We start from the raw sequence: 27879 nt of genomic DNA on the forward strand, positions 1-27879 counted from the left end.
TGTTGGGAAAGATTGAGGGCACAAGGAGAAGGGGGCGACAGAGGACGAGATGGCTGGACAGTGTTTTCGAGGTTACCAGCATGAGTCTGACCAAGCTGCGGGAGGCAATGGAAGACAGGAGTGCCTGGCGTGCTCTGGTCCATGGGGTCACGAAGAGTCGGACACGACTAAACGACTAAACAACAACAAAGCGATGGGGGGAGGGAGGGGAAGGTCCACTCCGACGCCCCTCCTGGTTCCCCTCTGAAGTTTTTGCAAACTTTGCTGCTTCTTTTTTGGGGGGAGGGGGAGAAATATAGAGCGCCTTGATTTGATTGGGAGGTGTGATGGTCGATCACGAGGGGCGGCAACATCCTTTTTCCTCTCCAAAGCGCGGCGCCCAGGCACAAATCCAAATTGATCCCGGTGGAGGGAGGCGGGTCTCTATTCTTAGGGGCCGAGTCCCCTTTGGTTCCCCGATAAAATGTTTGAGGGGGCGGACCCCCCCCCAAAAAAAAGTTGATGGGCATTGCCATTCAAATTGCGTGGTGCACCCCATCATGTGATCAATTTACGCAGGGCGAGTGCTACTTGCCAATCCGAAGCGTGCGGAATTTCTCCCGAGAAAAATACAGCACATAGAGGAAGAGGGGTTTGCATTAGCATGTACAGCTCTGGATCATAGCTGTCAGCTTTTCCCTTTTCTTGCGAGGAATCCTATTCGGAATAAGGGAATTTCCCTTTAAAAAAAAGGGAAACGTTGACAGCTATGCTCTGGATTGAACTGCTACACTTAAAAAAATCGCAAAGCCGCTTTCTTATATAACTCGCCGAAATGCCTCACAGTCGTCAACAAGGTCTGGAGTGTACCAGAATTCTTCCTCAAATTCGATGATAAGCAAAGCAGAAGGTGGGATGAGGGGGAAACAACGCTGGCTTGGTATTGAAGCCAAGAGCATAGGTATATGTATAAGCATAAGCACACATATACTATATTAAAAGCCAAGAGCATGGGAGTTGTCATTCAGTGCCAGCACCACTGCTCAATTACATTTTGGTAACTAGTGAGGATGCTGAAACACTTCGACCCTTTAGATTTTCAGGACTTTGAGATTACCAGTATTGGCCATGAAGAATAAAACAGCCTATCTTGCTCCTTTTAAGCCAGCTTTGTAAATAAGCCCACAAAAGTTGTTATTTGTCTATTATTATTATTATTATTATTAACCACAGGAGACTGCCTTCTCCTGTGTGGTGTAGTGGTTAAGAGCGGTAGTCTCGTAATCTGGGGAACCGGGTTTGCTTCCCCGCTCCTCCACATGCAGCTGCTGGGTGACCTTGGGCTAGTCACACTTCTCTGAAGTCTCTCAGCCTCACTCACCTCACAGAGTGTGGTGCTGGAGGAGACTCTTGAGAGTCCCATGGACTGCAAGAAGATCAAACCTATCCATTCTTAAGGAAATCAGCCCTGAGTGCTCACTGGAAGGACAGATCGTGAAGCTGAGGCTCCAATACTTTGGCCACATCAAGAGAAGAGAAGACTCCCTGGAAAAGACCCTGATGTTAGGAAAGATTGAGGGCACAAAGAGAAGGAGACGACAGAGGATGAGATAGTTGGACAGTGTTGTCGAAGCTACCAGTATGAGTTTGACCAAACTGCGGGAGGCAGTGGAAGACAGGAGTGCCTGGCGTGCTCTGGTCCATGGGGTCACGAAGAGTCGGACACAACTAAACGACTAAACAACAACAAAGGGAAAGGAGAATGTTAGCCGCTTTGAGACTCCTTACGAGGAGTGATAAAGCGGGATATAAAATCCAAACTCTTCTTCTTCTCTAGAGATGCCAAGGATTAAACCTGGAACCTTCCCGTATTCAAAGCAGTTGCTCTACCACTGAGCTATCTTATGTATGTCTCTTCCACCTTTTTCTGGGGGGTGGCAAAAGGAGGAAAGGAGAACCCTGCCCCTTTGCAGCAGCTCACTGCATTTGCATGCTGGCCACAGAGCTGTTCACCCCTCAGCATCCAGCCTCCTTTAGCAGTCTACATGCAGTTTCCTCCTCATTGATGTGCCAGCAGGCTCCCGCTTAAATGCAAAGCGCCTGCCTTTGGGCACTCCAAGGCAGCTAATTATCCCTTGCTCATGTCTGCAGTGCATCAGGCAAGCTGCTCCTGGAAGGCACTGCCAGTTAAAAAGCTGGCAAGGAACAAAATACAAACACATTACACCCACCGTTCACTTCAACAAAGGAAGCTCCTGTGTGCTCCCCGTTCCCTTTATTCAGGAGCTCCAGACATGCATGAGTGTCCAACCAACTAGCCTTTTACTTAAGAAGCTGTTTTGCAGCAGGCAAGAATATTTGTCCACCCGGCACAGTACTGCCTCTAGGTCTCAGGCTGCGCTGCCTATAATCCTTTTAACAGAAGATGCCATTAATGGATGTGGAGTTTGCTAGGATGCAGCTCTTCGCTGAGTCTCATCAGGGTAGTGCTGAAAAAGCAAGAGTTATTTGTGTTCAGGCTGTTGAGAGGAGTTTGCCTTACTCTGCAGTTTTCAGTATTTATACTGCAGGGGAGTACTTATGTGTGGCTTGAAACAGGATTTTTGAGATGTATTTAAAAGTTTGTGGGACAGAACTAAAAAACAGTGTTCTAGAACTGTAAGTCACTTTTGCACGGGGTGGGGGGATAGATTTTAGACATTTGTGTGAGGCTCAGGAAATGTCGTTACATCCCTGCAAGCAGGTGATCAGTAAAGCCAGTCAACGTTAGATTGTACCATTGGGTGAACCTCAGTTTGTTTTCTTAAGCCTCCAGACTCTGCCAAACTCCTTTAGGATCAATCTCAGACCCTTCATGCCCTAACTGCCTGAGGTATTCCCTCTGGCCACTTTCACCTTGATTTTTTTAAAATCAAATTTTAGATATCTTATACATAAAGCCTTGGAACTACTCTCCTTTTGCTATGTTAACTTGATAAAAAAATGTGTAAAATGACTTCTCGTGTGACTGGATTCATTTCTCAGCCTGTTTGCTTTCAGTTGTTTTATGCTTTGCTTTACTTTTAGTTACTCCTTAATATTATTTTACAGTAATAACCTACCTTTCTCTAATAAAATTCAGGGCAAGACGCGAGTTATCCCCCACCCAAACTCTGGCCAGTCCTTGCTTAGCTATGTGGTTCATGTTTCCTTCAGGCGCGAGGCCTACTCCACTTGAAACATATCCCACTATGATTAAAGAGGAAGAAACCATTCACATAGGAATTTCTGTATGCATATTTGCCACCACTGTTGTGAAAACAGCATCAAGATGTATGTGCCTTTGAAAAGAAATTTTTTTTTGTAGGGCATTCAGAATGGATACAGAAGACATATGAATAAGACAAAATGAACTGTGATTTCAGAAGAAATACACTCCTTTTATTTAAAAATAGTAGTCAATACTAATGGCTTGTTTTTAAATCAAATTTTTTTCTGCATAAAATGCGAGTGGCCAACCTGCATTACAGGAGCCACAAGCCGGAAGATCATGTCAGAGAGAGAAAGAGAGAAAGAGAGAGAGAGAGAGAGAGAGAGAGAGAAGGGTCTGCAGGACTAAATCAGGAGCGGGCCTTCCAGCTGTCGCTGTGACTACAACTCCCATCATCCCAGACCAAATGGCAGTGCTTGTTGGTGTTGATGAGAGTGGGGACTCCAATAGCATCTGGGAGTGCCACAGGTTCCCCATCCCTGAATTACCCTATTTTTTGCCCTATAGGGCGCACCGGCCCATAGGGCGCACCTAGTTTTTTTTTTGGGGGGGGAAATAAAGAAAACAAATTTATTTCCCCCCCCCCCGGGTTTCGGGCTACAGGCTACAGGCTCCCAAGGCTTGCGGACATCTGCCCGAAGCCCGGGGTGTGCTGCGGAGTGTACTCTGGGCTTTGAGCCGAAGATACTGATGAGGCTGGCCACGTTGCCCGTCTCCAGATCACCGTCGTGGTGTCTCGGGTTCTGCGGCTCCCGCTCCCTGCGTGGCTTCTTCAGCAGGGAGCTCCCCAACGGCGCACCCTCGCCTTGTTGCGCAGCGGTGCCCCACTTCCTGGGGCAGCAGGGTGGAGAGGGAGCCTCGGCCGGTTGCTTGCCGGTATCCGCCGTTGAAGAAGAGCAGCCGCAGCCACCGTAGCAGTGCCGCGCCAGCCGATTAGCTTCCCAATCCGGTGCGAGGTTCAGTGCGCCCCAGGCTTGCGGATAGCTTCCTGAAGCCTGCATTCGCCCCATATAGGACACACACACATTTCCCCTTCATTTTTGGAGGGGAAAAAGTGCGTCCTATAGGGCAAAAAATACAGTAATCTAGCTGGGAGCCATTTCTAGATTGTGAGACAGATCCTTGGATTTCCCAACCAACATGGGGCCATTTTGGCAGCTAAAGCGGGGAGCCCACCTGTCTATCAAGCAAACAGTTTCTCAAACAGGACTCTTTGGCAGGTGCTGCCAGCCCAGGAGGGCCTGCAAATCCTGCTTTCGGCCGGGAGCTGCACCTTCACATGCTCCAAGCCTTTAGTCATAATATGACACCAGGTGAAGAGCAGGTGGACGTGGCTTGGTTGAAACAGCTTCAGAGGCAAAACGGGGATGTCTGCTGGGTGTAATTAAACACGCCTGCTGGAGGTTCCCCACTGCCAGAGTCACACTCGTGTCTGCCTTTTTGGTACTGCACTGCTCCTATGTTTGTATGCCAGAGGCAAAACCACATCAAGGTGTACAGGAAGCTGCATATAATACTCTTCATACTCTGGATTTAACTTCAGGCTGAGCTGCCAAAATGACTGGCCACCACTGAGTTATATTCAAGCAAGACGGGATGTTGGGAGGCCTGAAAACACGAGAAAATAGCCCTCTCTGATAGACGTCGTCTATTAAAGGGTTGCAGCTATCTCTCTTGTGCTTCAAAACACACATAAAATTTGCGTATACAGTGGTACCTCGGGTTACATAAGCTTCAGGTTACATATGCTTCAGGTTACAGACTCCGCTAACCCAGAAATAGTACCTTGGGTTAAGAACTTTGCTTCAGGATGAGAACAGAAATCATGCTCCGGCGGTGTGGAAGCAGCAGGAGGCCCCATTAGCTAAAGCGGTGCTTCAGGTTAAGAACAGTTTCAGGTTAAGAACGGACCTCTGGAACGAATTAAGTTCATAACCTGAGGTACCAGTGTATTGTGCATTGCACTGCTCATTTCAGTGGAGGCAGCAGATGTGAGAGCTCAAGGCAATATACATACAGCCAGGGCTGGCCTAATATGCTATTGCACCTGAAGCGAGCCACAAAATGGCGCTCCATCCCTTGCTAAGAGAAAAGGGATGATGTACATGAGGTAGGTGGGATAAATATCTACATTGGAAACAAGGGTAGGAGGAGACCACCAGTGTCTCCCACTCACCAAGATGCTGCTGTAGAGGTTTTGCTACCTCAGCAAGCAGCAGTGGGTGATGCATTTCTTGAAGGCCAGATCTGCTGCCTCTGTGGATGATGCCACCTGAGGCAGCTACCTCACCTTGCTTCATGGATGGGCTGGCCCTGGGTACAGCGATGACCTACCTTGGCTAAATGAGCAGAGCAAGCCTTGCAGGAAAGGCATATTCTGTGTGTGCTTTGGAGCTTGAATTACAGAAGCAAATGGATCAAGTCTAGCACTGAGTGTCACCCTTTAGCTTTGCTGGCACTAGATAGTCTGCTTGCATGAGCAACGGAACAGCAGAGCAGGGGGACTCTCAGAATTTGGTAGGTCAGCTTCCGTCAGGGATTTCTGAGAAACCCAGGATGGGGTTGCACTCCTCCTGAAAGAGCAGCTTTGCTTCTGGAGAATGTACCTGGAGCCAGCAGGCCCAAATAACCTTAGTGGCTAGAAGCACCTTTTAGCGTCTCTGACTGGTACAACAGCTACAACCATCCCTAGACCCAGAAAGCTTGGCCACAGTAGTCTGTGCATTGTTTACTTCTGGACTGGCTTACCGCAATGCGCTCTATGTGGGGCTTGACCATTGTGCTTGACCCAGAAGCTGCTATTAGTGCAGAATACTGCCGCACAACTGCTGACAAAAGAACCTGTCAGCATGTAACATCTCTGCTCAGAGATCCGAACTGTTAGCCTATCCCGACATGTAGAATGTTGACATATATTTAAATCTGGTTCTTAGTTCATGTTAGATTTTAAATACTTTTTGAATGTTTTAAGTAGTTGCTTTTAACTGTTTTATGACTGTCAATACTGTACCCTCATTTTATTATTTTTGCAAACCACTTTTGATGTTTTGTTACAATCAAGTGGTATAGAAGAATCTTGCACAATAAATAAATAAAATCACCACTTCTGGAGTGTTTTCTTATTATTTTATTATTACTTTTGGAGCTTCTCTGGTGTTACAATGCTCACGTGAGTAAACCATGGTGTGCAAGAGAATCAGTGAAGTTAGCATATGGACTGACGTTTACGACAGACTTAAGAGTGCAATCCTATAATTTTTCTGGGAATAAGTCCCCTGAACTCAGCGGGCCTTACTTGTTAAGTAGACATGCATATAATTGCACTGTATATGAAGATGCATCTGCTTGCATCAGCAACAGTGCAAACCAAAGCCAACGTTAAATAAATAAAGAACAAAATTTATCTAAATCAAAGTTATCATTTTTTTTGCATATGTAGCATACTTCAGAAAGTTGAGTGAGAATATTTGCTTCCAAATTAATCTCAAAAAATTTACAATACTTACAAATATTGTACAAAGCACAAAAAGGAGCACACACAATTCTAGAACCACTCAATGTAAACACTTGTGCACCACTTATGATACATGCTGAACTTCTTGTCACTTTAGGGTACAAAACGCTATATACATATTAAATTAAGAGTCACATGCCCAATGCACACAGAATATTTCTTGTCAAAATAATTCATATTTAAACAATACAGATATACATCTTGTACTTTAAAATTCTACCAGAACAGTGTACAAACCACTGACGATAAATATGTAGTTCATTCATTATTTCAAGTCATAATTTCAACAGCAATACCACACGAGAAAATAATATTTTAAAGGCACACACTCAACTTGTCTATATACTTTTTTTAACAAAGTATATTCTGTGATTTAAAAATAACCACCTTGGGCACCATTTCTGAAGTGTTCATACTTGCTGTTTAAAACAACAACAACAACACGTTAAGGTAAAAATTGGGCAAGTGCACTTTTAAGTCACACTTTTTTTCCATGGGAGAGTTTTTTTGCACCAGGATGAGTGGGATTTGACATTCTTTTAACTTTGGCTGGGTCAATGAGTTCTTGGGTAACAATCCACCAAGCAGTGCTCCAATGTTTAACTATATTAAACATTAATTTGCTCGCACAATCTAAAGAAAATATATTCACATCAGATATTAAATACAGTACACACATATAAGTTACCCAACTCCTTACTGGGGGAAAAGAGGTGGGATGGATGGAGAAGGAAACATGAATGTACATAGGCCACAGAAACTGATACATCCACCCTCTATATTCTGAGTATTTTCTTGCCATTAAATTCAGCATAGAAATTTCCCGCTGCTGAATCTCCATACCTGGAAAAGTTTCACAACTGCTCCATACATATGCAATTATTAATGGCACAAAGACCTAATTTGGAGCTGGGAAGAGAGAGCTAGTAACCCTATTTGAGACCCTTTAGCAACATTTTCATTATTACTACTACTTTACACTGTCATGAGGGGTTGAAACTTGGGCACTGCAGAAAAAGCTCTGTGATTTGTGAGGTGGTCAAGGTAACGTGTGTATTTAGTGTTGGAGATCTAATCAGCACATCTACAGGATCTGACTCAGGTGTTCACACCCAAATATTTTATAAACTACCCAAGGAACAGACAAGCCAGCCTTTTGGTAAAGTTCCCCCACCCCCCTTCATTGTGCCTCATTGCCCCTCAAAGTTCTGACTCCTTGTCGTTCTCATCCAGGTAGTATTCATCATCTGTGGTGGTGCTGGAATCTGAATCTGAATAATCTGTAGGGACTTCTCCGTGGACATCAACCAGCTCATTTGGGCGCGAGACTCCCGCTGATGTGTTTTTCTCAGCGGAACCGGAGCTCAGCAACTGGGATCTGTTCAAGGAACAATCCTCTTCCTTCCTCAGAGAACTAGAGTTCTTCAGAAGACACGGACTCCACAACCGTCCCTCTGTGAGCGACCTCTTTATGTTATCCAAGAAAGCCTGCTGCTGCTCTTTCCCAAAAATGCCAAACTCAATTGATGGGTACAACACACGCCTGGAACCAAAGGTCTTGTAGCTTTCGTTGTCTGTCTCCCAGTTCTCATTTTCATCGCAAGACAACAGTTCAGAGTGGGATTTGAACTTCCGATTGTACCTACTGCCGTGGCTTATCAAGTTGCTCCTGGAGGCCAGGCGATCACAGGGCGCCCGAGTATAGGAACTTTCAGAAAAATGCCGTTCGCGTTGAGCTTTGCTGGGATTGAGGACTGGTTCAATGTAGGGTCGGCTTAGCTTTCTCAACCTGTTTGGCTCCTTGATGTTTGGATGGTGGTCATATTCTGTAGGGGAGGTCATCTTTTGCGGCGGACAGATCTTTGAATAACTTTTGTTAAGAATGTTTGAGGTATTATCAGATGAAAGTGGGAAAAACAAATGCTCGCCAACATTAACAACATCCTTTTTCATTTGCTTTGAATCTGCGAATATAATTTTGGCGGGGACGGAACAACTAATATTTTCCAGTCCACCATCTGTTTGGGAATTACTACTTGTTGTGGACATACTTCCTTTTGGAAAGAAGGTTGTAGGATTCTGCGGGGTCTCAATTCTGGGGCTCTCTCTTTTTTGGTTGCACAAGTTTGTAAAAGGTCTCCTAACCTCATTGGTAAGCAATGGGGGACCCTCGTTCGTTTGAGGTTTCTTACTGTCAGGCTTGTCCAGCACCATGTTGTCGAATTCATCAGCCAGAGGGTTCCTATTCTGGTTCTCGTTTCCTGCTTGGAGAAGTGATGGAGGACCATCAGGTGAAATCAACATACTATGAGGGTGGCTGATCTCCAAAGGAGCGTTGTTCTGTGAAAAGATGTTACTTATATGTGGCTTGGGACTTGAGGTTTTCTTGCTGGAAAACTTTCGACTTGTTTTGTACATGGCTGCCAGCTTGTTTTTAATGGAAGGCCTGTTTTTCCTTTTTTCTATGTCGCTAGCTTTATCTTTAGTGGAATCCAAGATAAGCTTATTTTCAGTCTCTGAAGAGTCAGGCAGATCTTGTGCAGTCCCTGCAGCCTGATCTTTAGAGTACTCTGCAGAGTTTCTCACCAATCTCTGTGCATTTGTGCAATCTTTGTGTAGCAGAGAATTCCGAAGCATCTCCTTCTGTTTCTTTGCATACTCTAAAGAACTCTGGTTTGGTCGGACTGCTGGATCAGCTGTGGAAGTTGCATCAACTTGTAATGTTTGGTTCTGGAACTTAGAATGCACCTTGCCCTCTGAAATGAATGCTTCATCTGTGCTGCTCCCAATGTTTTCACTTCTTGACTGTAATCCATTGCCCTTTTTGGAAATACTAGGGCCTCTATAACATGCCTTTTCTTTGACCTCTACATCTTGTCTAATATCTGTGGTATTTGATGAGCTGTGGCTTAATGGTGAGTCAACTTTTGACTCTTCCTGCTGTCGAGAGGGAAACTTAAAAATATGCACCTTGCACTGTCTGCTGGTAGTAGTTGCACTAACAGATTCATTCGTGGTTTCACTGGGTTTCGGGTCACCTGAAGGTCCATGTGAGACTACCCTCTTGGAAAATGCAAGTTCTGGCATTTCTGCTCCTTCCCTATTATGCAGCAAACTTGGAGAAGCACTTGCTTTTTCCGTGACACAGCAGTCTTCTTTATTAGCATCACCAGAGGTTTTTGCGTTCTGTGACAAATCAGGTGTGGCAGCCATTTTGCCAGGAGATTCTGCTTTTCCTTCTTTTTCTAAGCTGGAAGGAAAAGCCACTCTTCCTAAACCAATGCGGACTTCATATTTCTTCTGCGGAAGCTCAAATTTGCCTTTGGGCGGGGAAGAGTCTGTGCTCTGGTTATCATCTAGAAAGAGGTTGCTCAACGTTCTCGACTGTTTCCGTGGTAAGGTGTAGTAAACCGAAATCAGCTCGTGATATTTTACATTATCTTCCTCAATGCTAACTGTAAGTGTGCTGGTAGTTTTGTACTGCTTTAAGGGATTTCCTGCATCAGTTCCCTCGCATTCAGAAAGCACAGAAATTTCAGTTTTGTCTGGACTCTGTATGATGGTGCTTCTCCCCTTGGTGTTATTAGAACCGACAGATTTGCTAGGCTCTTGGGTTATCAGTGAAGGATTGCCTTTAGCTGGTGAAAGATTACAGGAGACATCTTTGGGTGATGGACTTAAGGAAGAATGGGCTGAATTTAGCAAGAAGCTTTTAGCTCTCTGGTTTGGAAATTTCCCCCCCATCCTATTCGATGCAATGGTTTCTAAATTATCTCCCACAGCTCTGTTGTTTTGAAAAAAGATTTGCCTTGCAGCAGAAGAAATAGGTTTCTCCGATATAAGACTACCATCAATACTGGCAGATTTTCTAGGTAAGGTGCAATAAGTTACAGGAGATTTGGGAGGGCTGTTACTGGGAGAGCCAGCGACACTATTGCTAGTTGTGTGTTTGACAAACCTATTGCACTTGTTGAAATTTTCAGTGCAAGGATGTGGCAATTCATTGTCAACAAGCATTTTGGGGCCTCTGCTCAAAGCAGACAAACAAATATTCCCAGGCGTTTTGTTGGGTGTGAGAGCTCCCAAGCTTTCCATAGCACGCCCCTCTCGCTCCAAGAGATGAAGAATGGATGTCCCAGGGTTGTTGGCAGTTAACTGAGGGGGAGTTGTTTGATCGAGACTATTTATGGCACAATCACCTTCGTTTCTTCGTCCAGTTCTGTTGTGAATGTTTGATAAATAACTGTTTCCGGTATCTGTTATGGAATCTGACTTTGAACACAGTGAGTGAGGTGGTTTAAGAGATGTGCAGCTTTGTGAGTCAACTGCAGAAGAGTTCTTACAAGGAGGCATCGAAGAATCAGCAGGACTATGTGTGTCCACTGGATCAGAAATTAGTCTTAATGTCGCTTCACTGTCCATTTTGTTCATCCGGTCAGCACCCCTCTCCTCTTCTGCTTTGAAGTTTCTCTTAGTTTCAAAGTGTTTAGCCAAAGCCTTTGAGGAAGCTTGACCAGTTCTAACGAAAGGATTTTGTCTTTGCGATGCATATTCCGTTTGGCCATTTCGGACAGATAAATCAAGTGCTGGACAGCTCTGCATGACCTCTGCATGCTTTGCAAACGGTTTGTTTCGTATACCTTCCGAACGATCCATGTGCCTCCTGATGTAATCCGATACACGGCTCTGAGCATCCCTCTCACCCATTTTTTTCGCATAGGCACCTTGCCAATTTCTGGGATTCGGCGGAATCCTTTCCACGTCAGCATCAGGGCCGACAAAGACTTCGTCGTTGTAGTAATGGTGGTCAGTGGGCATAAGAAGCCTCTCCTCTATTCTTCCGGAAGGAAAACTCTTACGAGGGAGGCTCATCCTGCCATGAAAGGATGGGTATCTATAGCGGGGCTTTGAAGCGCTCATTCCCAGCTGATGCAACAGAAAATTCTCCCGGTTGTCAAACCCCAGCGGGTCTGTATGTTTCTCCGCAAAAACGGGATTGCCCATAACCGGCACGGCTCTTCTGTAATTAACTTTTGTTCTGTAAAATTCATATCTCGTGTCCTTCTGCAGAGAACAAGGGTACGTGTCCTCAAATACTGGGCCAAACTCCATTAATGACTGTGTCCTAAGAAGCCCGTCGGGGTATACCGGATGCTCTGAAGGCGGCGGTGTATTCCATACAATAGATGACAGGGGGGTCCGCCTGGGATGCTGGCGATAGTTCCTTGGTGCGAAGACTCTGTTGCCTTCCAGAGGGTGCTGTGGGCTTGCTGGAGAAAGCTGGTCCACAGACGTCAAAGATGGGCGCCTTGCAAGGCAAGACAGAGAGTAACTCCTGCCAACCGAATCCCTGGGCGTGAAGTCCTTGTGTCCGAATCCACTGCTGTGTTGTCCCAGAGGGAGATGCAAGCTGCCTTCTGAGGAATGTCCAAGAGAGCGAGTGGAATTCCCTCTCTTCAAGAAAGGGGAGCTTCTGCCATAAACATCCCCGTATGTGCCATCCTTCGCACGCTGCCTTTTTGTATATGTATCACACGGCACCCTCGGCCTGAATAAAGCTTTTTGTTCATCGGTGGCTCGCAGCGTCCTTGTCCCATCTGACAAAAACATGCTCCGTTCATTTCTCTGCACCCCTCCAAGGAAACCCGGTCGAGTAAGAGTTGAATAGGGATCGATGTCTGGTGCTCTGGAACCAGAGTCGGCTGGGGTCCTCCTGTTCCCTGCTTCTCCTCGGGATTGTTCCTGCGCCAGCTGGTCATCCAGACTCCCTAGGACTAGGGGGACAGAGAGAGAGAGAGAGAGAGAGAGAGAGAGAGAGAAAGAAAGAGATTGATTACCGTATTTTTCGCGCCATAGGACGCACCGGCCCATAGGACGCACGGGGCTGGGGCGGGGGAAGCCTCCCTGCTGTCCCCCGAGCTTGTGGGGCTGGCGGTGGGGAGAAACGCGCTTCTCCCCACCGCCAGCCTCCAAACCAGGTCGGGGAACCGAAGCCCGGGGCGCGCTGTGCAGCGTGCCCCAGGCTTCGAGATGCAGGCTGCTATCTGCAAGCCTAGGGAGCCCGACGGGAACTCCCGCGGGCTCCCAAGGCTTGCTGAGAGCTTCCTGAAGCCTGGAGAGCGAGAGGGGTCAGTGCACACCGACCCCTCTCGCTCTCCAGGCTTCAGCGAAAGCCTGCATTCACCCCATAGGATGCACACACATTTCCCCTTCATTTTTGGAGGGGAAAAAGTGCGTCCTATAGGGCGAAAAATACGGTAATATATACGAACAAAGTCAACTCGTTACTTGTACCATAACATCCTTGTCTAACACATCCCAGATTATCAGATTATTCTAGATATTCGAAGAAAACTGCAGCTGAACAACAGGCAAAGTTAAATCACACTGAACAAGTGTCATTCTGTATAAATCTGGGAATGTTGGAATTGGGAACATGTCTCTTTTATGAAGGGTTACAGCATATAAAATACATTTAAATCTTTGTTCAAAAATCTACACTCATTTAAAGTGTGCTTTCAAACTTAATCTTTATCCAATTACAAGTGTTTTGGGTAAAGCTGACTCCCTTTTACTTTCATGCTCCCTAGAAGAGGAGTGGCCAACTCGAAGGCTGAAACCGGCCCACCAAACCACAGAAAGTGACCCACCAACTTTATCTCCCAATCTGATCCATGTTTCTAGCTATCCCTGCCCAGCATTGGAGTGGAAGAGCTAGAAATGCTCTCTACATGTCTGGATTGCTGCTTGTGTGTTTGTGTGAGGGTGAATGTATGGGTGTGCAGCCCTACCCATCTGTCAAAATTGGCCTTCACAGGGTGGCTGAATCTGGATCCCCAATTCTGGGCTAATGAACTATAGCAATAGTGCTGTAAATCTCTTAAGAACTTGAGAGCTCAGTTGCCCCATCAACAAGCAGTTGTACATTAGCCTCCTTTAACTGGGGTTAAACATTAAATTTGATTCCAGGTCACCAAGGCATTCTACCAGCCAAGAATGCAGCGAGAGCAATTTACAGAGGATACTTTCACCCTCAGGGATGCCAAGGATAATGAGCTACTTGTACCCACCTGCACAGCCCAAGTCTAGAGAGCTACGCAGGTTTATTTTCCTGCCTTCTTAACAGACATTAAAAGCCTCTGGTTCAGACATAACTTTAGGTTAATACTAGCTAGGAACTTTACACCAAAGCTGGCATGTGTCAGGGACTGGACAGCTTTACACCAAAGCTGGCATGTGTCAGGGACTGGACAGAGATCTCCAGCCCAAGAGGCTTTTGGGCAGGAGGAAGATGAACGCTAGTAAGAAAGCAAGTTGGTGGCGGTGGCGGACAGGACACACACCAGAAGCAGCAGCAAAGAAGCTGGGAAATAATGGAGGATGAGAAACAGGAGCAAGCTAGCAGATGCTGTAGTCCTGGGAACAGAGACAGGACTCAGAAGTGGACAGGACTCAGCAGACAGTGGACACTACGTCACTTGAAAGCCTGATAGAACTTCCTCCTTCTCCAAGGACCAGGTGATCCCTTCGCATCTTAGAGCAGAAGACCAAACAGACACAGGAAGATTCTGTTGCCGGCCACTGTAGGCAGCAAGGAGGGGTTTGGAAGCTAGCAAGTACCATAAAGGGGGGTTGGGGGTGGAGCAGGCACTCTCGAGACTGAGGGGAGCATAATTCATGGTCTCTCTGTGTATTCTGTTGATTTAAATAAAAGAACTGGAAGAAGCTCTCTACATCTCTGATTTCACTAGGTAGCGAGCCTGGGAGTTGTGACAGCATGTGACAGGAGGAAGGGTGGAGCGGGGCTCAGCCTTGATACTCTTTAAACCAGGTGTAGGAACCTTTTGTAGGCTGGGGGCTGTGTTCCCCTCCAGACACCTTTTCAGGGGGCACATGGCAGTGGTGGGAGGGGCCAGAGGCAAAAGTGGGCGGAGCAACTGTTAGCATTACAGTCATACCTTGGGTTACAGATGCTTCAGGTTGAGTTTTTTCAGGTTATGGACACGCCGAAACCCGGAAGTACTGGAACGTGCTACTTCCGGGTTTCGGCGGTCGTGCATGCGCAGGAGTGCTAAATCGCGCTTTGCGTATGCGCAGAAGTGCTGAGTCGCAACCTGTGCATGCACAGACGTGCCGCTTTGGGTTGCGAATGCTACAGGTTGCAGACATGCATCCTGCACGTATCACGTTCGCAACCCGAGCGTGCATTGTACTACTGTGTACAATAGGCTAGTTTCCACACACACTTACATGCCCTTCTCTATATTATATTTATTATATTATATTATATTATATTATATTATATTATATTATATTATAATTATTCATTAAATTTGTACAGTGGTGCCCCGCAAGACAAACGCCTCGCAAGACGGAAAACCCGCTAGACGAAAGGGTTTTCCGTTTTGGAGGCGCTTCGCAAAACGAATTTCCCTATGGGCTTGCTTCGCAAGACGAAATGTCTTGCGAGTTCCTGCGGGGTTTTTTCCCTCCCCCCCCCCTTTTCCTAAGCCACTAAGCCGCTTATCAGCTGATCCGCTGATAAGCCGCTTAACAGCTGATTGCTAAAAGCTGCTAAGCCGCTAATAGCGCTAATCCGCTAAGCTGTCAATGGGCTTGCTTGGCAGGACGAAAAAACCGCTATACGAAGAGCCTCACGGAACGGATTAATTTCGTCTTGCGAGGCACCACTGTACAGTGCCCTTCATCCATAGTTCACAGCATAAAAACACAAAATGCATATTAAAAATAGGAACAAAAACCAACCAATAATCTTTCCTCCCACAACACATGTAAAAGGATACAGGATGTTACAACAGCCAAAGGCCTGGTTGAAGAGGAATGTTTTGCCTGGCGCCTAAATGTGGATAACGAAGGCACCAGGCAAGCCTCCCTGGGGAGAGAATTCTACAAATGGGGAGCCACTGCAGAAAAGGCCCATTCTTGTGCTGCCTCTCATGGAAGCAGCACACAAAGAAGGGCCTCAGAGGATGATCTCAGGGTCCGGCATGGCTTATATGGAGAGGCAGTCCTTGAGATACTGCGGTCCTGAGGGGCTTATCTTCTACCCACACAAGCCAGAAGCATCTTCAGAGTTCAAGGGCTCATTCCAGCTGGGCATCATCACTCAAGGAAGATTCAGAGCAGGGCTGGTAAGGGGGGTGGCCTCAAGAGATACCCAGGGGCCGATAAGAAAGGCTTGGAGGGCTGCATTTGTGCCCCAGTCCTGAGGTTCCCCGTGCCTGCTTTAGAAGATTGTCTGAACCTGAATCAATATATTCTGTTCTTGTCCAGACAGATGGTGCCAGTGTCTGCAAGAAAACATCATAACCGCTGGCACAATCCCCCTGGAGAAAGGGGAAATCAAAGATACTGACCTTCTATGTTTTTAGTTCCCGCTTTATTTTTGCTATTGCTATTTGTTTTAAACTCGTTTTCATGTTGTAACTTGCCCTGGAAGCTTAGGGTGAAGGGTGGGTAATTAATAATGATGATAACAATAATAACACGAAGACAATCCAAATTGTTATTATCAAGCCAGAAGACAAAGGTAGGACACTTCAGTGGACATATTAACCTCCTTCTGAATTTGTGGACCCCTGATCTCAAGAAAAATGGCAAGGGAAAATATGAGCTTACCTCGTAAGAGCTCATTTTCCAGCTGCTCGTTCCATGTACACGTGCTGTCATCTGTCATCTCAGCTTGATTTGCATCCAGACCCTTATTTGCCAGTTCAGAGGGCAAAGGGCTGTCGCATGTTTCAATCTGTGGTGGTGAAGACAAAATCAAGGAAATGAATAGTTGTGTTCCCCTCCCTCACCTCTGCAACAGATCAAAGCCAGCTTATTACTGGCCAATTTGAAAAAAGAAAATGAAGAAACGCCTGCTTATCTGAAGGAACCATACTGTACTGATAATTTTAATAGCAGCCTGGCTATAAAAGCGACATTGCTTTGCATTCCTTCAAAACCCAACTGTTTGCTTATTTCTTTCTTTCTTTCTTTTTTGGCACCCCTGCTAACCTGGGATTTTCCCCAGCGCCTGCAGTTATCTCCTTTTGGTGCACATAAGAATCCACACTCAGAGAAGAAGTTCGCTATTTGTATATACTACATGCCGGGGCAGCTAATGTTGCTGGACTACAACTCCCATCATGCCTGACCATTCAACATGCTGGCTGAGGCTGATGGGAACTGGAGTCCAACATCACCTGTCGGTCACTACATTGGCTACCCTGGCTATATACAAATGGGAAGGCCTTGAAGGCTTAATAAGTCACAGAAGCCAAAGGTCCTGAGTTCCTCCACTCATTGCTGGATCAAATAAAAGTGTACTAAACTTCTGATGCCTTGGGAACAGTGCTCCTCTGGATTAAAGTTGGAGGTATACTTCACATAGACACACAAAGAGGATACCCGAAGATACATAAACACACACATCTTGTTGATCTGCTCCTAGCACAAAGGGTGGGCATCTTCCTAGCAACTGCAGCACAACCCAGTTCAATATTTTTGCCTTTTGGTGCCCTTCCTTTTCCCCTGTTTAACCAGCCAGAGCTCTGGGAGGACACTATCTTTACTAGGCAATAGTGATGCCTCTCAGACCTGGGCTGCAGCATGAAATGGGAATTCCCGGGGTGTTCTGAAGATGATGTCACCACCCACACACTGGCAGAGACCCTACGCGAAGAGTCATTGCTGACTGGGCCGTTCCTGCTCCAACAGGCATGAAGTGATGAATGCATCTAACACTGCAGCCTAATTTTTCCAAAAGCCAAAATCCCAATAATCCCGTCTCTGTCAGGAATCACTGCGTTAGATTAAATGGCAGGACACTGAACCAACTTTGTTGATGATTTCTGCATTTCCCGAGGGGGTGAAGGAGGTCATAACAAGCCGGCATAAAGCAAGGGACAAAATAGTTGGCTGAGCAGCCCAAGTCAAAAGAATTAATAATAAAAACCATGGCCACCGGGCTTGCATGCCTTCCGCTTGTGACATAGGCAATGCAGTCAATGACAGAATTGGCAACTATTATGACTCTGTTATGACCCATATCTACTCAGGCAACAAACCCTAATGAAGTCAGCCACAACATCTAGGGTTCATTCATCTGCCCATATTCCACTAATGTATAATAATAATAATAATAATAATAATAATAATAATAATAATAATAATTATTATTTATACCCCACCCGTCTGGCCGGGTTTCCCCAGCCACTCTGGGCGGCTTCCAACCTAATATTAAAAACAATACAGCGTCAGACATTAAAAACTTCCCTAAACAGGGCCGCCTTCAGTTGTCTTTTAAAAGTAAAATAGTTGTTTATTGCCTTGACATCTGCTGGGAGGGCATTCCACAGGGCAGGCGCCACTACTGAGATATGCTATATCACCTGCCAGTAGCTGCCCTTCTGCAGCAGAGAGACAGACAATATACACAGGGCAGTCTCTAAGCAAATGAACAAGCAGTCACAAATCTGACATTTGAAATGGCAATGTTAAAGAACTAGAGTCGGAACATTTCAGCCTCTCTGTGTCTGACTTTTAAGGTGGATGTTCTCAAACAGAGGAACTTCAAAAAGGCAGGATGCAATGGGAATCTGATGAATTACAAGTTATCAAGAGGTTCCAGTCTATCAACTGTGGCTTTAATTGGGACAGCGGGTTTTTATTACACTACGTGTGTTAATTAGCTTACCAATGCCAGGATGTTTGTGTTATCACCTGCACGGTCATCGTGAACAGTCGTTTTTGGCAACATGATTGCCCCAATCTGCTCTTTCTGCATTTCACTTCCCACTGATATCACCTTGTGTGTGTTTACACCTGCATTTGGTCACCTTTAAATGCGCCTAAAAAAAAGATTTTTGCTCTGTTTTGCTGCAGCGGACTAACATGGATACCTTTGTGAAAATAATTATTATTTTGGCAAAGTGGCAACAGCCAATAATGACAGAATCACACACAGTGATGTGTGATGCAATGGCAACAGTCACTGGCAGAGTCACACCTGTGGCATAATCACTAGACAAAAATAAACACAGAGCCATGAGTACAAGGAGGAGCCCAGGACATCATCTCCAAAGCCCAAGTCAAAGTATAATGCCCCCGTGCCATTAAAATGTGCAGCTCCCCACCAGTGACAGCTAGGAAGGTAGCGTGGAGACCAAGAAAACTCACAGCACAAGCAAGTGTTAATTAAATGGACATTTATAGGTTAATAAAGTAGTTAAGTGACTCACCGTTGCCATTTCCTCCACCTTGGAAGACATGTGGGAGCCCGCAGCAAAGGGGTCATATCTGCAAGAAAGAATTTAAATGGTTGCTCTGAAGATAAAACGGGGGGGGGGGAGCATTACAAGGAATCAGCACTTGATTATTTAAGCTTCCTAGGAAGGTACAGTTGATGGGGAAGAAGGAAGAATTCAGCTGCAATCCTGGGCACATTTCTCCGGAGTCAGACCGACCACACATAGTGGAATTTACTTTGGAGTAAACATGCCCAAGGACGCAGGTGGCGCTGTGGGTTAAAGCCTCAGCGCCTAGGACTTGCCGATTGAAAGGTCGGCGGTTCGAATCCCTGCGGCGGGGTGCGCTCCCGCTGCTCGGTCCCAGCGCCTGCCAACCTAGCAGTTCGAAAGCACCTCCGGGTGCAAGTAGATAAATAGGGACCGCTTACCAGCGGGAAGGTAAACGGCGTTTCCGTGTGCGGCTCTGGCTCGCCAGAGCAGCGATGTCACGCTGGCCACGTGACCCGGAAGTGTCTCCGGACAGCGCTGGCCCCTGGCCTCTTAAGTGAGATGGGCGCACAACCCCAGAGTCTGTCAAGACTGGCCCGTACGGGCAGGGGTACCTTTACCTTTAAACATGCCCAGGATTGGACTGCTTTTGTTTTAAAAGCCTCCTCCTTCTATTTCTTCCTATAAGTATTGGGCTGTGATTACTAAGTACCCCACATCAATGCTCTGCTCAGAATTCGGTATTTCTGGGGAAGACAGCACCATTAAGACATTTAGGCTGCTTGTTGAATAACTCAGTCGGTAGAGCATGAGATTCTTAATCTCAGGGTGATGGGTTTGAGCTCCATGTTGGGGCGGGGGAGATCCTGCATTGCAAAGGGTTAGACTAGATGATCCTTGTGGTCCCTTTCATAGCTCAGTCCAGCTCCCTGGTTCAGCACACTCACTACCCTTAGAATCAACAATTAAAATGAATTTATGCACAACACATGCATGCTTTTCCGGTTAAATTGATTCAAGAGGCTTCCTAGGAAGCAGTTCATGAATGGAATGACAATAATGACAATAATAATAAAAATAATGACAATAATTTAAAAAAATGCAGTAAGTCAGCCCCGCTGGGTTGGGTGCTGGTGGTCTCCTGCTCATTCTGCAGAATGAGGCCCCTGACTTCTGCCCCCAATGTCCTGCCCCAAGCACATCACTGCTTGATCCAGGGTGGTGTCAGGAGCTGGAATCAGCTGAAGGTCAGTGATATAAAAACACCGATGTCTGTGAAGTTAGCTCTTTATTCAAAGAAACCAAAACAGTTGCTACCGATCCCAGCAACTCTTCCCAGGAGCTCTTGCCCCAATGAGGCTGTTGTGAGGAATGAAGGTCGTCACCTTTCCAGTTGCCCAAGTTCCCTCTTCTACAGGGTCCCGCTCCCCAAAGCAATCATAGATTGTGTCTGCGTGCTACCAATCTCTGCTCTGCTCTTGTCATTTCTCTGCATGTTCTGGGAGACCAATGGGGAGGGAGCTGGTCCCCCTCCTCTCCAACCTCTGAATGAGGACTGCTGTCTGCCTCAGCTTCTTCCTGCTCATTAAACTCTGTTGCCTCTTCAGCTTCCGACACCGCCTCCTCCCAGTCTGCTCCCTCTTCTCCCTTCGACCACTCCGTCATCCCACCACCAACACCCTGGCTCTGAGCTTCTTTCCCCTGGGGGTTCCCTTGGGGGCTCCTCGGCTGGGACCTCCTCTGCACCCAGCCTGTCCATGACAGGTGGGCACACAACACTGAGCAGTTTCATACTACATATAATGCCACGGGATACCCCACAGGGATCTGCAACTGTCACTGTTTTCCCACAGCCAGGCGTGTACACTCTTCTTCAGGTCCCATAGCTCCGTGGATCAGGCCAAATGCGTAAGATTTCCCCTCCCTCAGACAATACACAATTATATTAATTGCACAATGAGGAACCAGTTACCTTTCCTCAAGAGTCTCACGACATCACACCCACTGTGCTATCAATTCTAATTACTTGCTTTGTGAATGGGGAGATTAACGGATCAATTAACTAGCTTAGAGGAAGAATCTTGAATTAGGGCAGGCCTACACTGCACATAACTGATTCTCAGCCTATCAGTCATGTATGGTAAGTCACCCACTTCTATTCAGTAAACCTCCTGCTGCTTCTACGTACCTTGAGCGAACCTACAAAACACATACAGACATACGGGTGGCGACTGTCAAGCACTGAGCAAGTCTCAGTACACAGTGGTACCTTGGGTTACAGACACTTTAGGTTACAGACTCCGCTAACCCAGAAGTAGTACCTAGGGTTAAGAACTTTGCTTCAGGATGAGAACAAAAATCGTGCGGCGGCAGCACAGCAGCAGGCCCCATTAGTAGTACCTCAGGTTAAGAACAGTTTCAGGTTAAGAACGGACCTCCAGAACGAATTAAGTTCGTAACCCGAGGTACCACTGTACAGACTTTACGAAAGAAACTCCCAAAACGGATGCCACACGAAACAATTAGTAGCATAGATTTACACTGCCTGCGCTCATTAGAGCCTTGTACATTCAGAACAGAAAGCAAAACAATAATTTTTAAAAAAATCCTTCTGCTTCTTTAACACTGTAGTTCTAAGCATGTTTACTCAGAGAAGTAAGTCTCAATAGGCCTTACTCCCTAGTAAGGCTTTGAGCTTAGAGCTGTCGCTTAAACCTTACACTTTTGGAAAGCGTTCCCAGTTAAGTATTCCCCCTTGCATCTTTCATTTCTCTAGCTGGTTTTCTAATGCTTTTCCAGGCGCACTCAGCTCCGGCGGCACAAGCCTCTGCATGTCACCTTGAAAGCCAGTCCTGCTGCATCCAGTGGCACTTACTTCTGCGTAGGCATGCATCAGATTGCACTGCCTAGGTCAGAATAGGCAGGGAGCAGGGAGGAGGCGGAGGAATAAAATATTACATTTATATGCCTATACCCAACACTTACCATACGAATGAATTTTTTATCATATAATCAGTACAGGTGGGACCTGCCATTGCAGTGTTCAGGACGACAAACACTCTAGTCCTTTCCTCACCCACCCGTTTTCCCCCCTTCAAAAAAGGTAACATTTGGATCTGAGTTTTCCCTCTAAATATCTTTTACACTTTTGTACATTTGGGTTCCTTGTGCATGGATAGTGCCGTTTTGGTTACAAAGGAAAGGCGCACGCAGCGTGATCGTCAGAAGTAAAAGGAATAATACAAGCCCCTTCAAGGCTCGCCTTATGCCAGACAACTCCCTTCTTTGCCTCTGTTTCCCCTTCTTTCAAAAGGGGAAATTATAAATACATAGCTGGGATATGAACTTGAGTATGGTGACTCTCTTGTCCACCACAAGAAGGAAGTATGATGTCTGGTGCTTCTTTGCTCGACAGACTTGCTAATTCTTGATTATTATTTTTTCTATGTTTTTGTTTTCTTTTTCTTTTAACAAAAAGTGTATCCATATAACCCTCAGGGTTCCTTCCAACTCTGTAATTCTTTGATTCTATGATTTAGATTCCCCTAATATAGGGGTGTCATGGAGGCTCTCGTCAAATGGCCTAATTCTGAACTGCGGATAAATCCTGCCCCTGCAGCCTCTTAAACTACAGATTTTAAACCAAAAAGCTTACTAGGTAGCCTGGTCCTAACCAATCCTGGCAAAGCGCATGGGCTGAAAACATTTCCATCCCCAATGGGATTAAATCAGTTCAAATTTAAGTATAGCGTATTAACTGACTTAAGCGTCAGGCTACTGAAGTCCAAAATATCGAGGCAAATCGGTTTGCCTCAAATTTTGCTTCAGGTTAGAGTTATCCATCTACTTAAAGACGTGTGAAATGAAAGCAATGCACCAACAGGGTCAGCGGATCACTCCCGGCTTTAAAATTTCATTCCTTACAATCCGCAAGTTTCCACCTGTCACATTTTTCAGAGCAACAACCTGTCATTTGTTAAAGGGGAGGAGCAGGAGAGAGAGGGAGAGGCTGGACTGACAAGCATCTTTATAGACATTATTAGTCTGAATTTACCCTGCCGAGTTACCGACATACATTAAGCGCCAATCAAAAAACACCCACGATGTTGCTGTGGTAAATCCAACACTTCCCTTAACCATTGTACTGTTTTTTTAAAAAAACCACCACACAACATGACTTACTAGGGTTGCCATCCCCTCCTTTGGCAGAGATCCTGGGGTTTTATCACCATAAGCAGAAAAGAAACAAACCAATACTTTCCCTGCCCCGGACCTGCACAACATTCCAGTTTCAAACCTGGGCATCTTCAGGGAAGACTGGCAGAGAAGCCAGTAGACCCTAATGAGCTAGGGAGTCAGAGCCAATATAAGGAAGCTTCCTATGGGGGGGGGGGGAAATCACCTGCTCAGCTCCTGCCTGACATATAACTTGTTAGAGAGGCACAGGAGCTATTCCAAGGAACTGGAGGTGGGCAGAGTTAGCCACCTTTCAGCATTCCAGAGCATAGGGTAGGCCTTCTCTTTCCATAAAACTGTTTGATGATTAATCCAACTTTCTACATCAAACAAACAACAGCAGTGGAACTCGGCTGAGCACATAAGCAGGGCGAGTGCTAAGCCACTTAGGGCAGCTCCGCACGGTTTTTCTGAAGGCTCTCTCTCGAGGTTGGAAGGAGTTTTGCTTACCACACTGCCTCACTCTCCTCGCCAGGGTCGGCTGAGTTTGCCGGTGGCCGCACCAGGCAGTTCCGTTCCCCTTTCAGCTTGCCGTCTCTTCGCACAGTTTGCTTGTCATCAGAAGCCACCATACTGGAGCATTCTCCGACACGCCCCCCTCCTTGCTGCCTTCCCTTTGGTCCTCAGGAGTTGCTTGTGCACTCAAGCAAGCTGACTTTATTACACTCCGGCAGCAAGTATAAACTGGCTCGCTGGCATGCTCCGGGTGCCTGCATGAGCCTTCCCTCCCCAAACGCTTTGTCATTTATTTGTAATGCGCCTTGCAGGCAGGGAAGAACAAGCTGAAAGGTATAAAGTGCTTTTGCTTTTTTTTTTTTTTTATTTCTGCAACCGACAGGCGGTTGGAGAGATCCAGGCAGGATCTATTTTCTTGCTCTACAGCTTTGCAGGGTTGGGGTGTGTGCCTGTCTGCCTCCTTTTGCGTTTAACAACTGACACTTCTGTTGTGTATTGAGTCAAAGGATTTTATATCTGTATTATTATTGTCTGTATTCGCATTAGGGTAAAGTAACTGCCTTTTGGTTCCAGAGGGTACAGCTACTATTGGTTCATTTAAGCTGCTGTATTTGGATCCTCTGTCTTATTGGTTTCCTCCAAAAGGCAGGACTGTGATTGCCTGATATTGTTCCCTCCAAAATGTATCCTTTCTAGCTAGTTCCCTGTCCCTATAAATGTAGCTCTCCCCTCCTCAGGTCTCAGTCTTGTTGCTTTAATAAAGAAGTGTTACTAGAGAACTGTCTCCAGCATATTATGTCAAGAGAGCTGAAATCACAAACCCCAGGTCACAACAACTTCTATTCCTGTGTTTTTCAGGGCTGTTGACAAGCAGAAAAATCAACAGGTGAAGTTTCTCATCTCTACCACACCCCCTCCCATGGTAGGAAAGGATGTGCCTGTTGACTTTATGCCTGCCACCTCATAGGTCATAGGTCAAGGAGGTTTGGAGGGGAAGTATGTTGATGCTCTGACTTGGATATTCCAGGCCCAGAAACTGGCCCACAGAGTCTCATGCAAGCAGCTGAAGCACTTTTACTAAATAGCATTTCCTTGTTGAAATATAAGCCCTGATGTCCAGTGAACGACTATTTCCTAGATGCAATGCACATTCTTGAAAAATAGTATTGTTAAGGCTAATTCAAGTGCCTCAGACTCCAGGTGAACATTTTCAGAATTAGAATTTGCACACTGTGTTTAAAGAACACTGAAAATGTTATATCATTTTACTGCTGTTAGCCACTCTGAGCCCGGCTTCGGCTGGGGAGGGCGGGATATAAATAAAATATAAATAAAATTCTATTAATATTATTATTTTAAAAAGATGTGGTTATGGGAAGAGGACACATTTCAGGCTCAATCCCTAGTATCTCCAGTAAAAAGTGTTCCAGATGGCAGGCAAAAAAAACCCCAGAACTACTGCCAATCAAAATAAAAGAAACTAGGCTAGATGGATGAAATAGGAAGTTACCATACCAGGTCAGAATGAGGCTGTATGTTGACATCAGAAGCCTGTAACACAGAGAGGTCAGGGCTAAGTTACCTTTGGCCCTCTAAATGTTGCTCAACTCCTGTTCCCATCAGCCCTAGCCAGTAGGGCAATGGTTAGGGAAGATGGGAGGTGTCATCTAGCAATACCTGAAGGACCACAGGTTCCTTAGGCCTGGTGTAGGTGGCCAGATGCAAATGAGACTCAGGCTGCTGTACCCTTTTAACACCTTTTCAGCAGATGCGCTCATAGGGATACGTTTCAGGACCAAAGGAGAACCCTAAATCTTGAGTGATGGGAATATTCAAGGAATGGGTACCAGTTTCCTGAGTTATTATGACTTCTAGCCAAAAGCAGAAACTGGAGTTACTTCTATGGAGTCAGGAGCTGATAGGTGACTGAGCAAGTCAAGCACCTCTCGGGCTGCAGCCCCATGCCACCCATCACCAGCAGAAATGGAGCCCAAATGGGGCCACTGGGAGAGAAGAGGTAGGTATCATGATGCTTGGTAGAATTCAGAGTTGCAGAAGTACAAGAAGTCTTTTTCTTGGGGGGGGGGGAGGAGGCACTTAAGTGAGCACATGAAACTCCAAAACAAACCCAGCCCAATGAAGACCGATCAACTTCAGTAGTCATGGAACGTTGAAGTGCAGCACTCCTATGGGGAGAGAGGTTATACCGCAACGGTTTGTTACGGGTCCTGCTTCTCTCTATCTCAGGTTCTGGAGTTCCCCCACTCTGCAACCCTTAAATCTGAAAACCACAACGTAATGAATTGTCTTGGAATCGCTTGCCTCCTGTAACCTCCTGGGCACATCCTTCCCACATCTCAAGCACCTCATTCTGCATACGCTGTTTCAGCCTCTCAAGTCCTGGACCTCTGTTTTATTAACTTTGTCTTTCCCCCTCCCTTACACTTTGCCCTTTAAATAAACGCTCAAGGCAGTTTCCAAATTATTTAAAACAATAATGTCTACGTTGCAACAAACAATAAAAACACAGATTAATTAAAAGAAAGGCTCACGGCAGATCACCTGTGGGGCTTGGCAGGATGTGGAAAGCTATCCAATGCAAAACAATAAAATGACAAATGAGGTTCCAAATAATTATGGCACAAGCTTTCATAGCCTATGTCCCTGCTGAAGTCAGTCCACCAAGGCTAAGGTGCCCTTCTGCTTTTGTGCATGAACATTACCCATAAAATACTTGCTTTTGAACAGAAGTTAACATACAAAGTCAGGTTGCCCCAATAAAACTACTGCTGTAAATCAAATTACATCATTGACACTTCTCACATGCCAGAAGTAAGCAAGGCATATTATGACATAAGGGTCTGAAACTAGCCAGAACAGCCTCAGTAGATCTTGCAGTATGAAATGATTTTTACTTTTCAAATTTCTGCCTCATACAGGCTCTGAAAATCAAATGACAACAGCTCAAACCTGGGCATGTTTACTCAAAAGTAAGTTTCACTCCATTCAGTATGCTTACTCTCAGGTAAGTGTGTACAGAATTACAACCCAGGTTAGCAAAACTAGCTTCTTAGGTTTACTTTGAAGAGTGAAAGGATTTGACTCTAGGGCAGGCAGGCAATTTTAACCACACTGTATATAATTTTTTTTAATTCTATTTTTGAACTTGCCTTCAGGATTTCTTTCTCATCTCTTCCAAATTCTGACTTTCTTGTACCACAGGATTGCTTTCTTACAGGTTTCTCTTTCAAGAGAGATTGGACACCTTTCTAAAAGGTTTCTTCCTAATTACACTAGAACTATCCCCTCCCCTCCTTTATTAGGGATCTTCAAAGAATAAACAGACCCACCTTAGCTGCCTCGGCCAATTATGAGGCAAAAGAGTAAAAGGATCCTGCAGATGTCAATTGCTCCTGTCAGCATTTTGAAATTAAAGGCCTGTTTACCAATGCCCACATGTTTAATTACCATGGAGCTCAGGAATATCCCAGCTGCCATTCCACATCAGGGCATCAGAGGCCAGTTTCCAGTGAGCCGGTCTGCCTCGCTTCATGAAGTTTGGTAGCTGGATTAATAAGCTAGACAGGGCTGCTACCCAGCCAGAAAGAAAAGGGAAGGGGGGGAAAACCAGCCCAGCCTGTTTTTGTCCTTTAACAGAGGTTTGATAATATGCAGGAGTTGGCAAGCAAAACTTTTTCCTTGGCAAGGAGCTCAAGGAGATCACTTGCTAACTGCAGCAAGTTAAGCTGCTATTTCCAAGCGAAAGAACCCAGGGCCGGCTTTAAAGAACTGGCAACCCACTCCCCAAAAGCCCAAGCTACAGAATGCAGAGCAAGAATTATATCTAATAAGGACGTATTAATAAACACACAGGGTAAAAACATTGCCTGAGATTGGTGGGTTTGTTCAAACACTTCCTTCCTAGCAATTACCCTTTACCGAAGAGGACAAGTTGCAGGAGGATTAATGGTCCAGATTTCCCGCATTTAAATATATAGATTCAACAGCAGCAGGGTCACCCATTGTGAACCAACCCTCCTCATGCCCATCAGCTGAGTACAGCTTGCTCCAGCAAGGAAAGAAAGAAAGAACTGGGAGCCTACTTTAAGCTCCCAGTTGATCCTCTGAAGCCCTGCCCTTACCCAACCCAGAAGTGGTATCATGTGTATGGCAGGTGGGTGTGCCTTCCCTTAAACTGC

General features: G+C 45.8%; 1 protein-coding gene across 10 annotated transcripts in view; it reads right to left on the reverse strand.

Annotated features, from left to right (window-relative positions):
* Positions 1-6628: 6628 nt before the first annotated feature.
* The window catches only part of EXPH5 (exophilin 5), a 56683-nt gene continuing 35432 nt past the window's right edge, over positions 6629-27879 (reverse strand). For 4 of the 10 annotated variants that reach the window (XM_079973300.1, XM_079973298.1, XM_079973303.1 and 1 more), the window contains 3 exons: positions 18992-19049; positions 16383-16509; positions 6629-12517 (listed from right to left, as the gene is read on the reverse strand). In XM_079973300.1, the coding sequence (XP_079829426.1) occupies positions 7944-12517; positions 16383-16509; positions 18992-19049 (4759 nt within the window). In that variant the 3' untranslated portion in view covers positions 6629-7943. The other 6 variants (XM_079973307.1, XM_079973305.1, XM_079973304.1 and 3 more) reach the window with 6 other exon arrangements.

This window comes from Podarcis cretensis, assembly GCF_951804945.1.
Source record: "Podarcis cretensis genome assembly, chromosome: 4".
In the NCBI taxonomy this organism is placed as follows: Eukaryota; Metazoa; Chordata; class Lepidosauria; order Squamata; family Lacertidae; genus Podarcis; species Podarcis cretensis.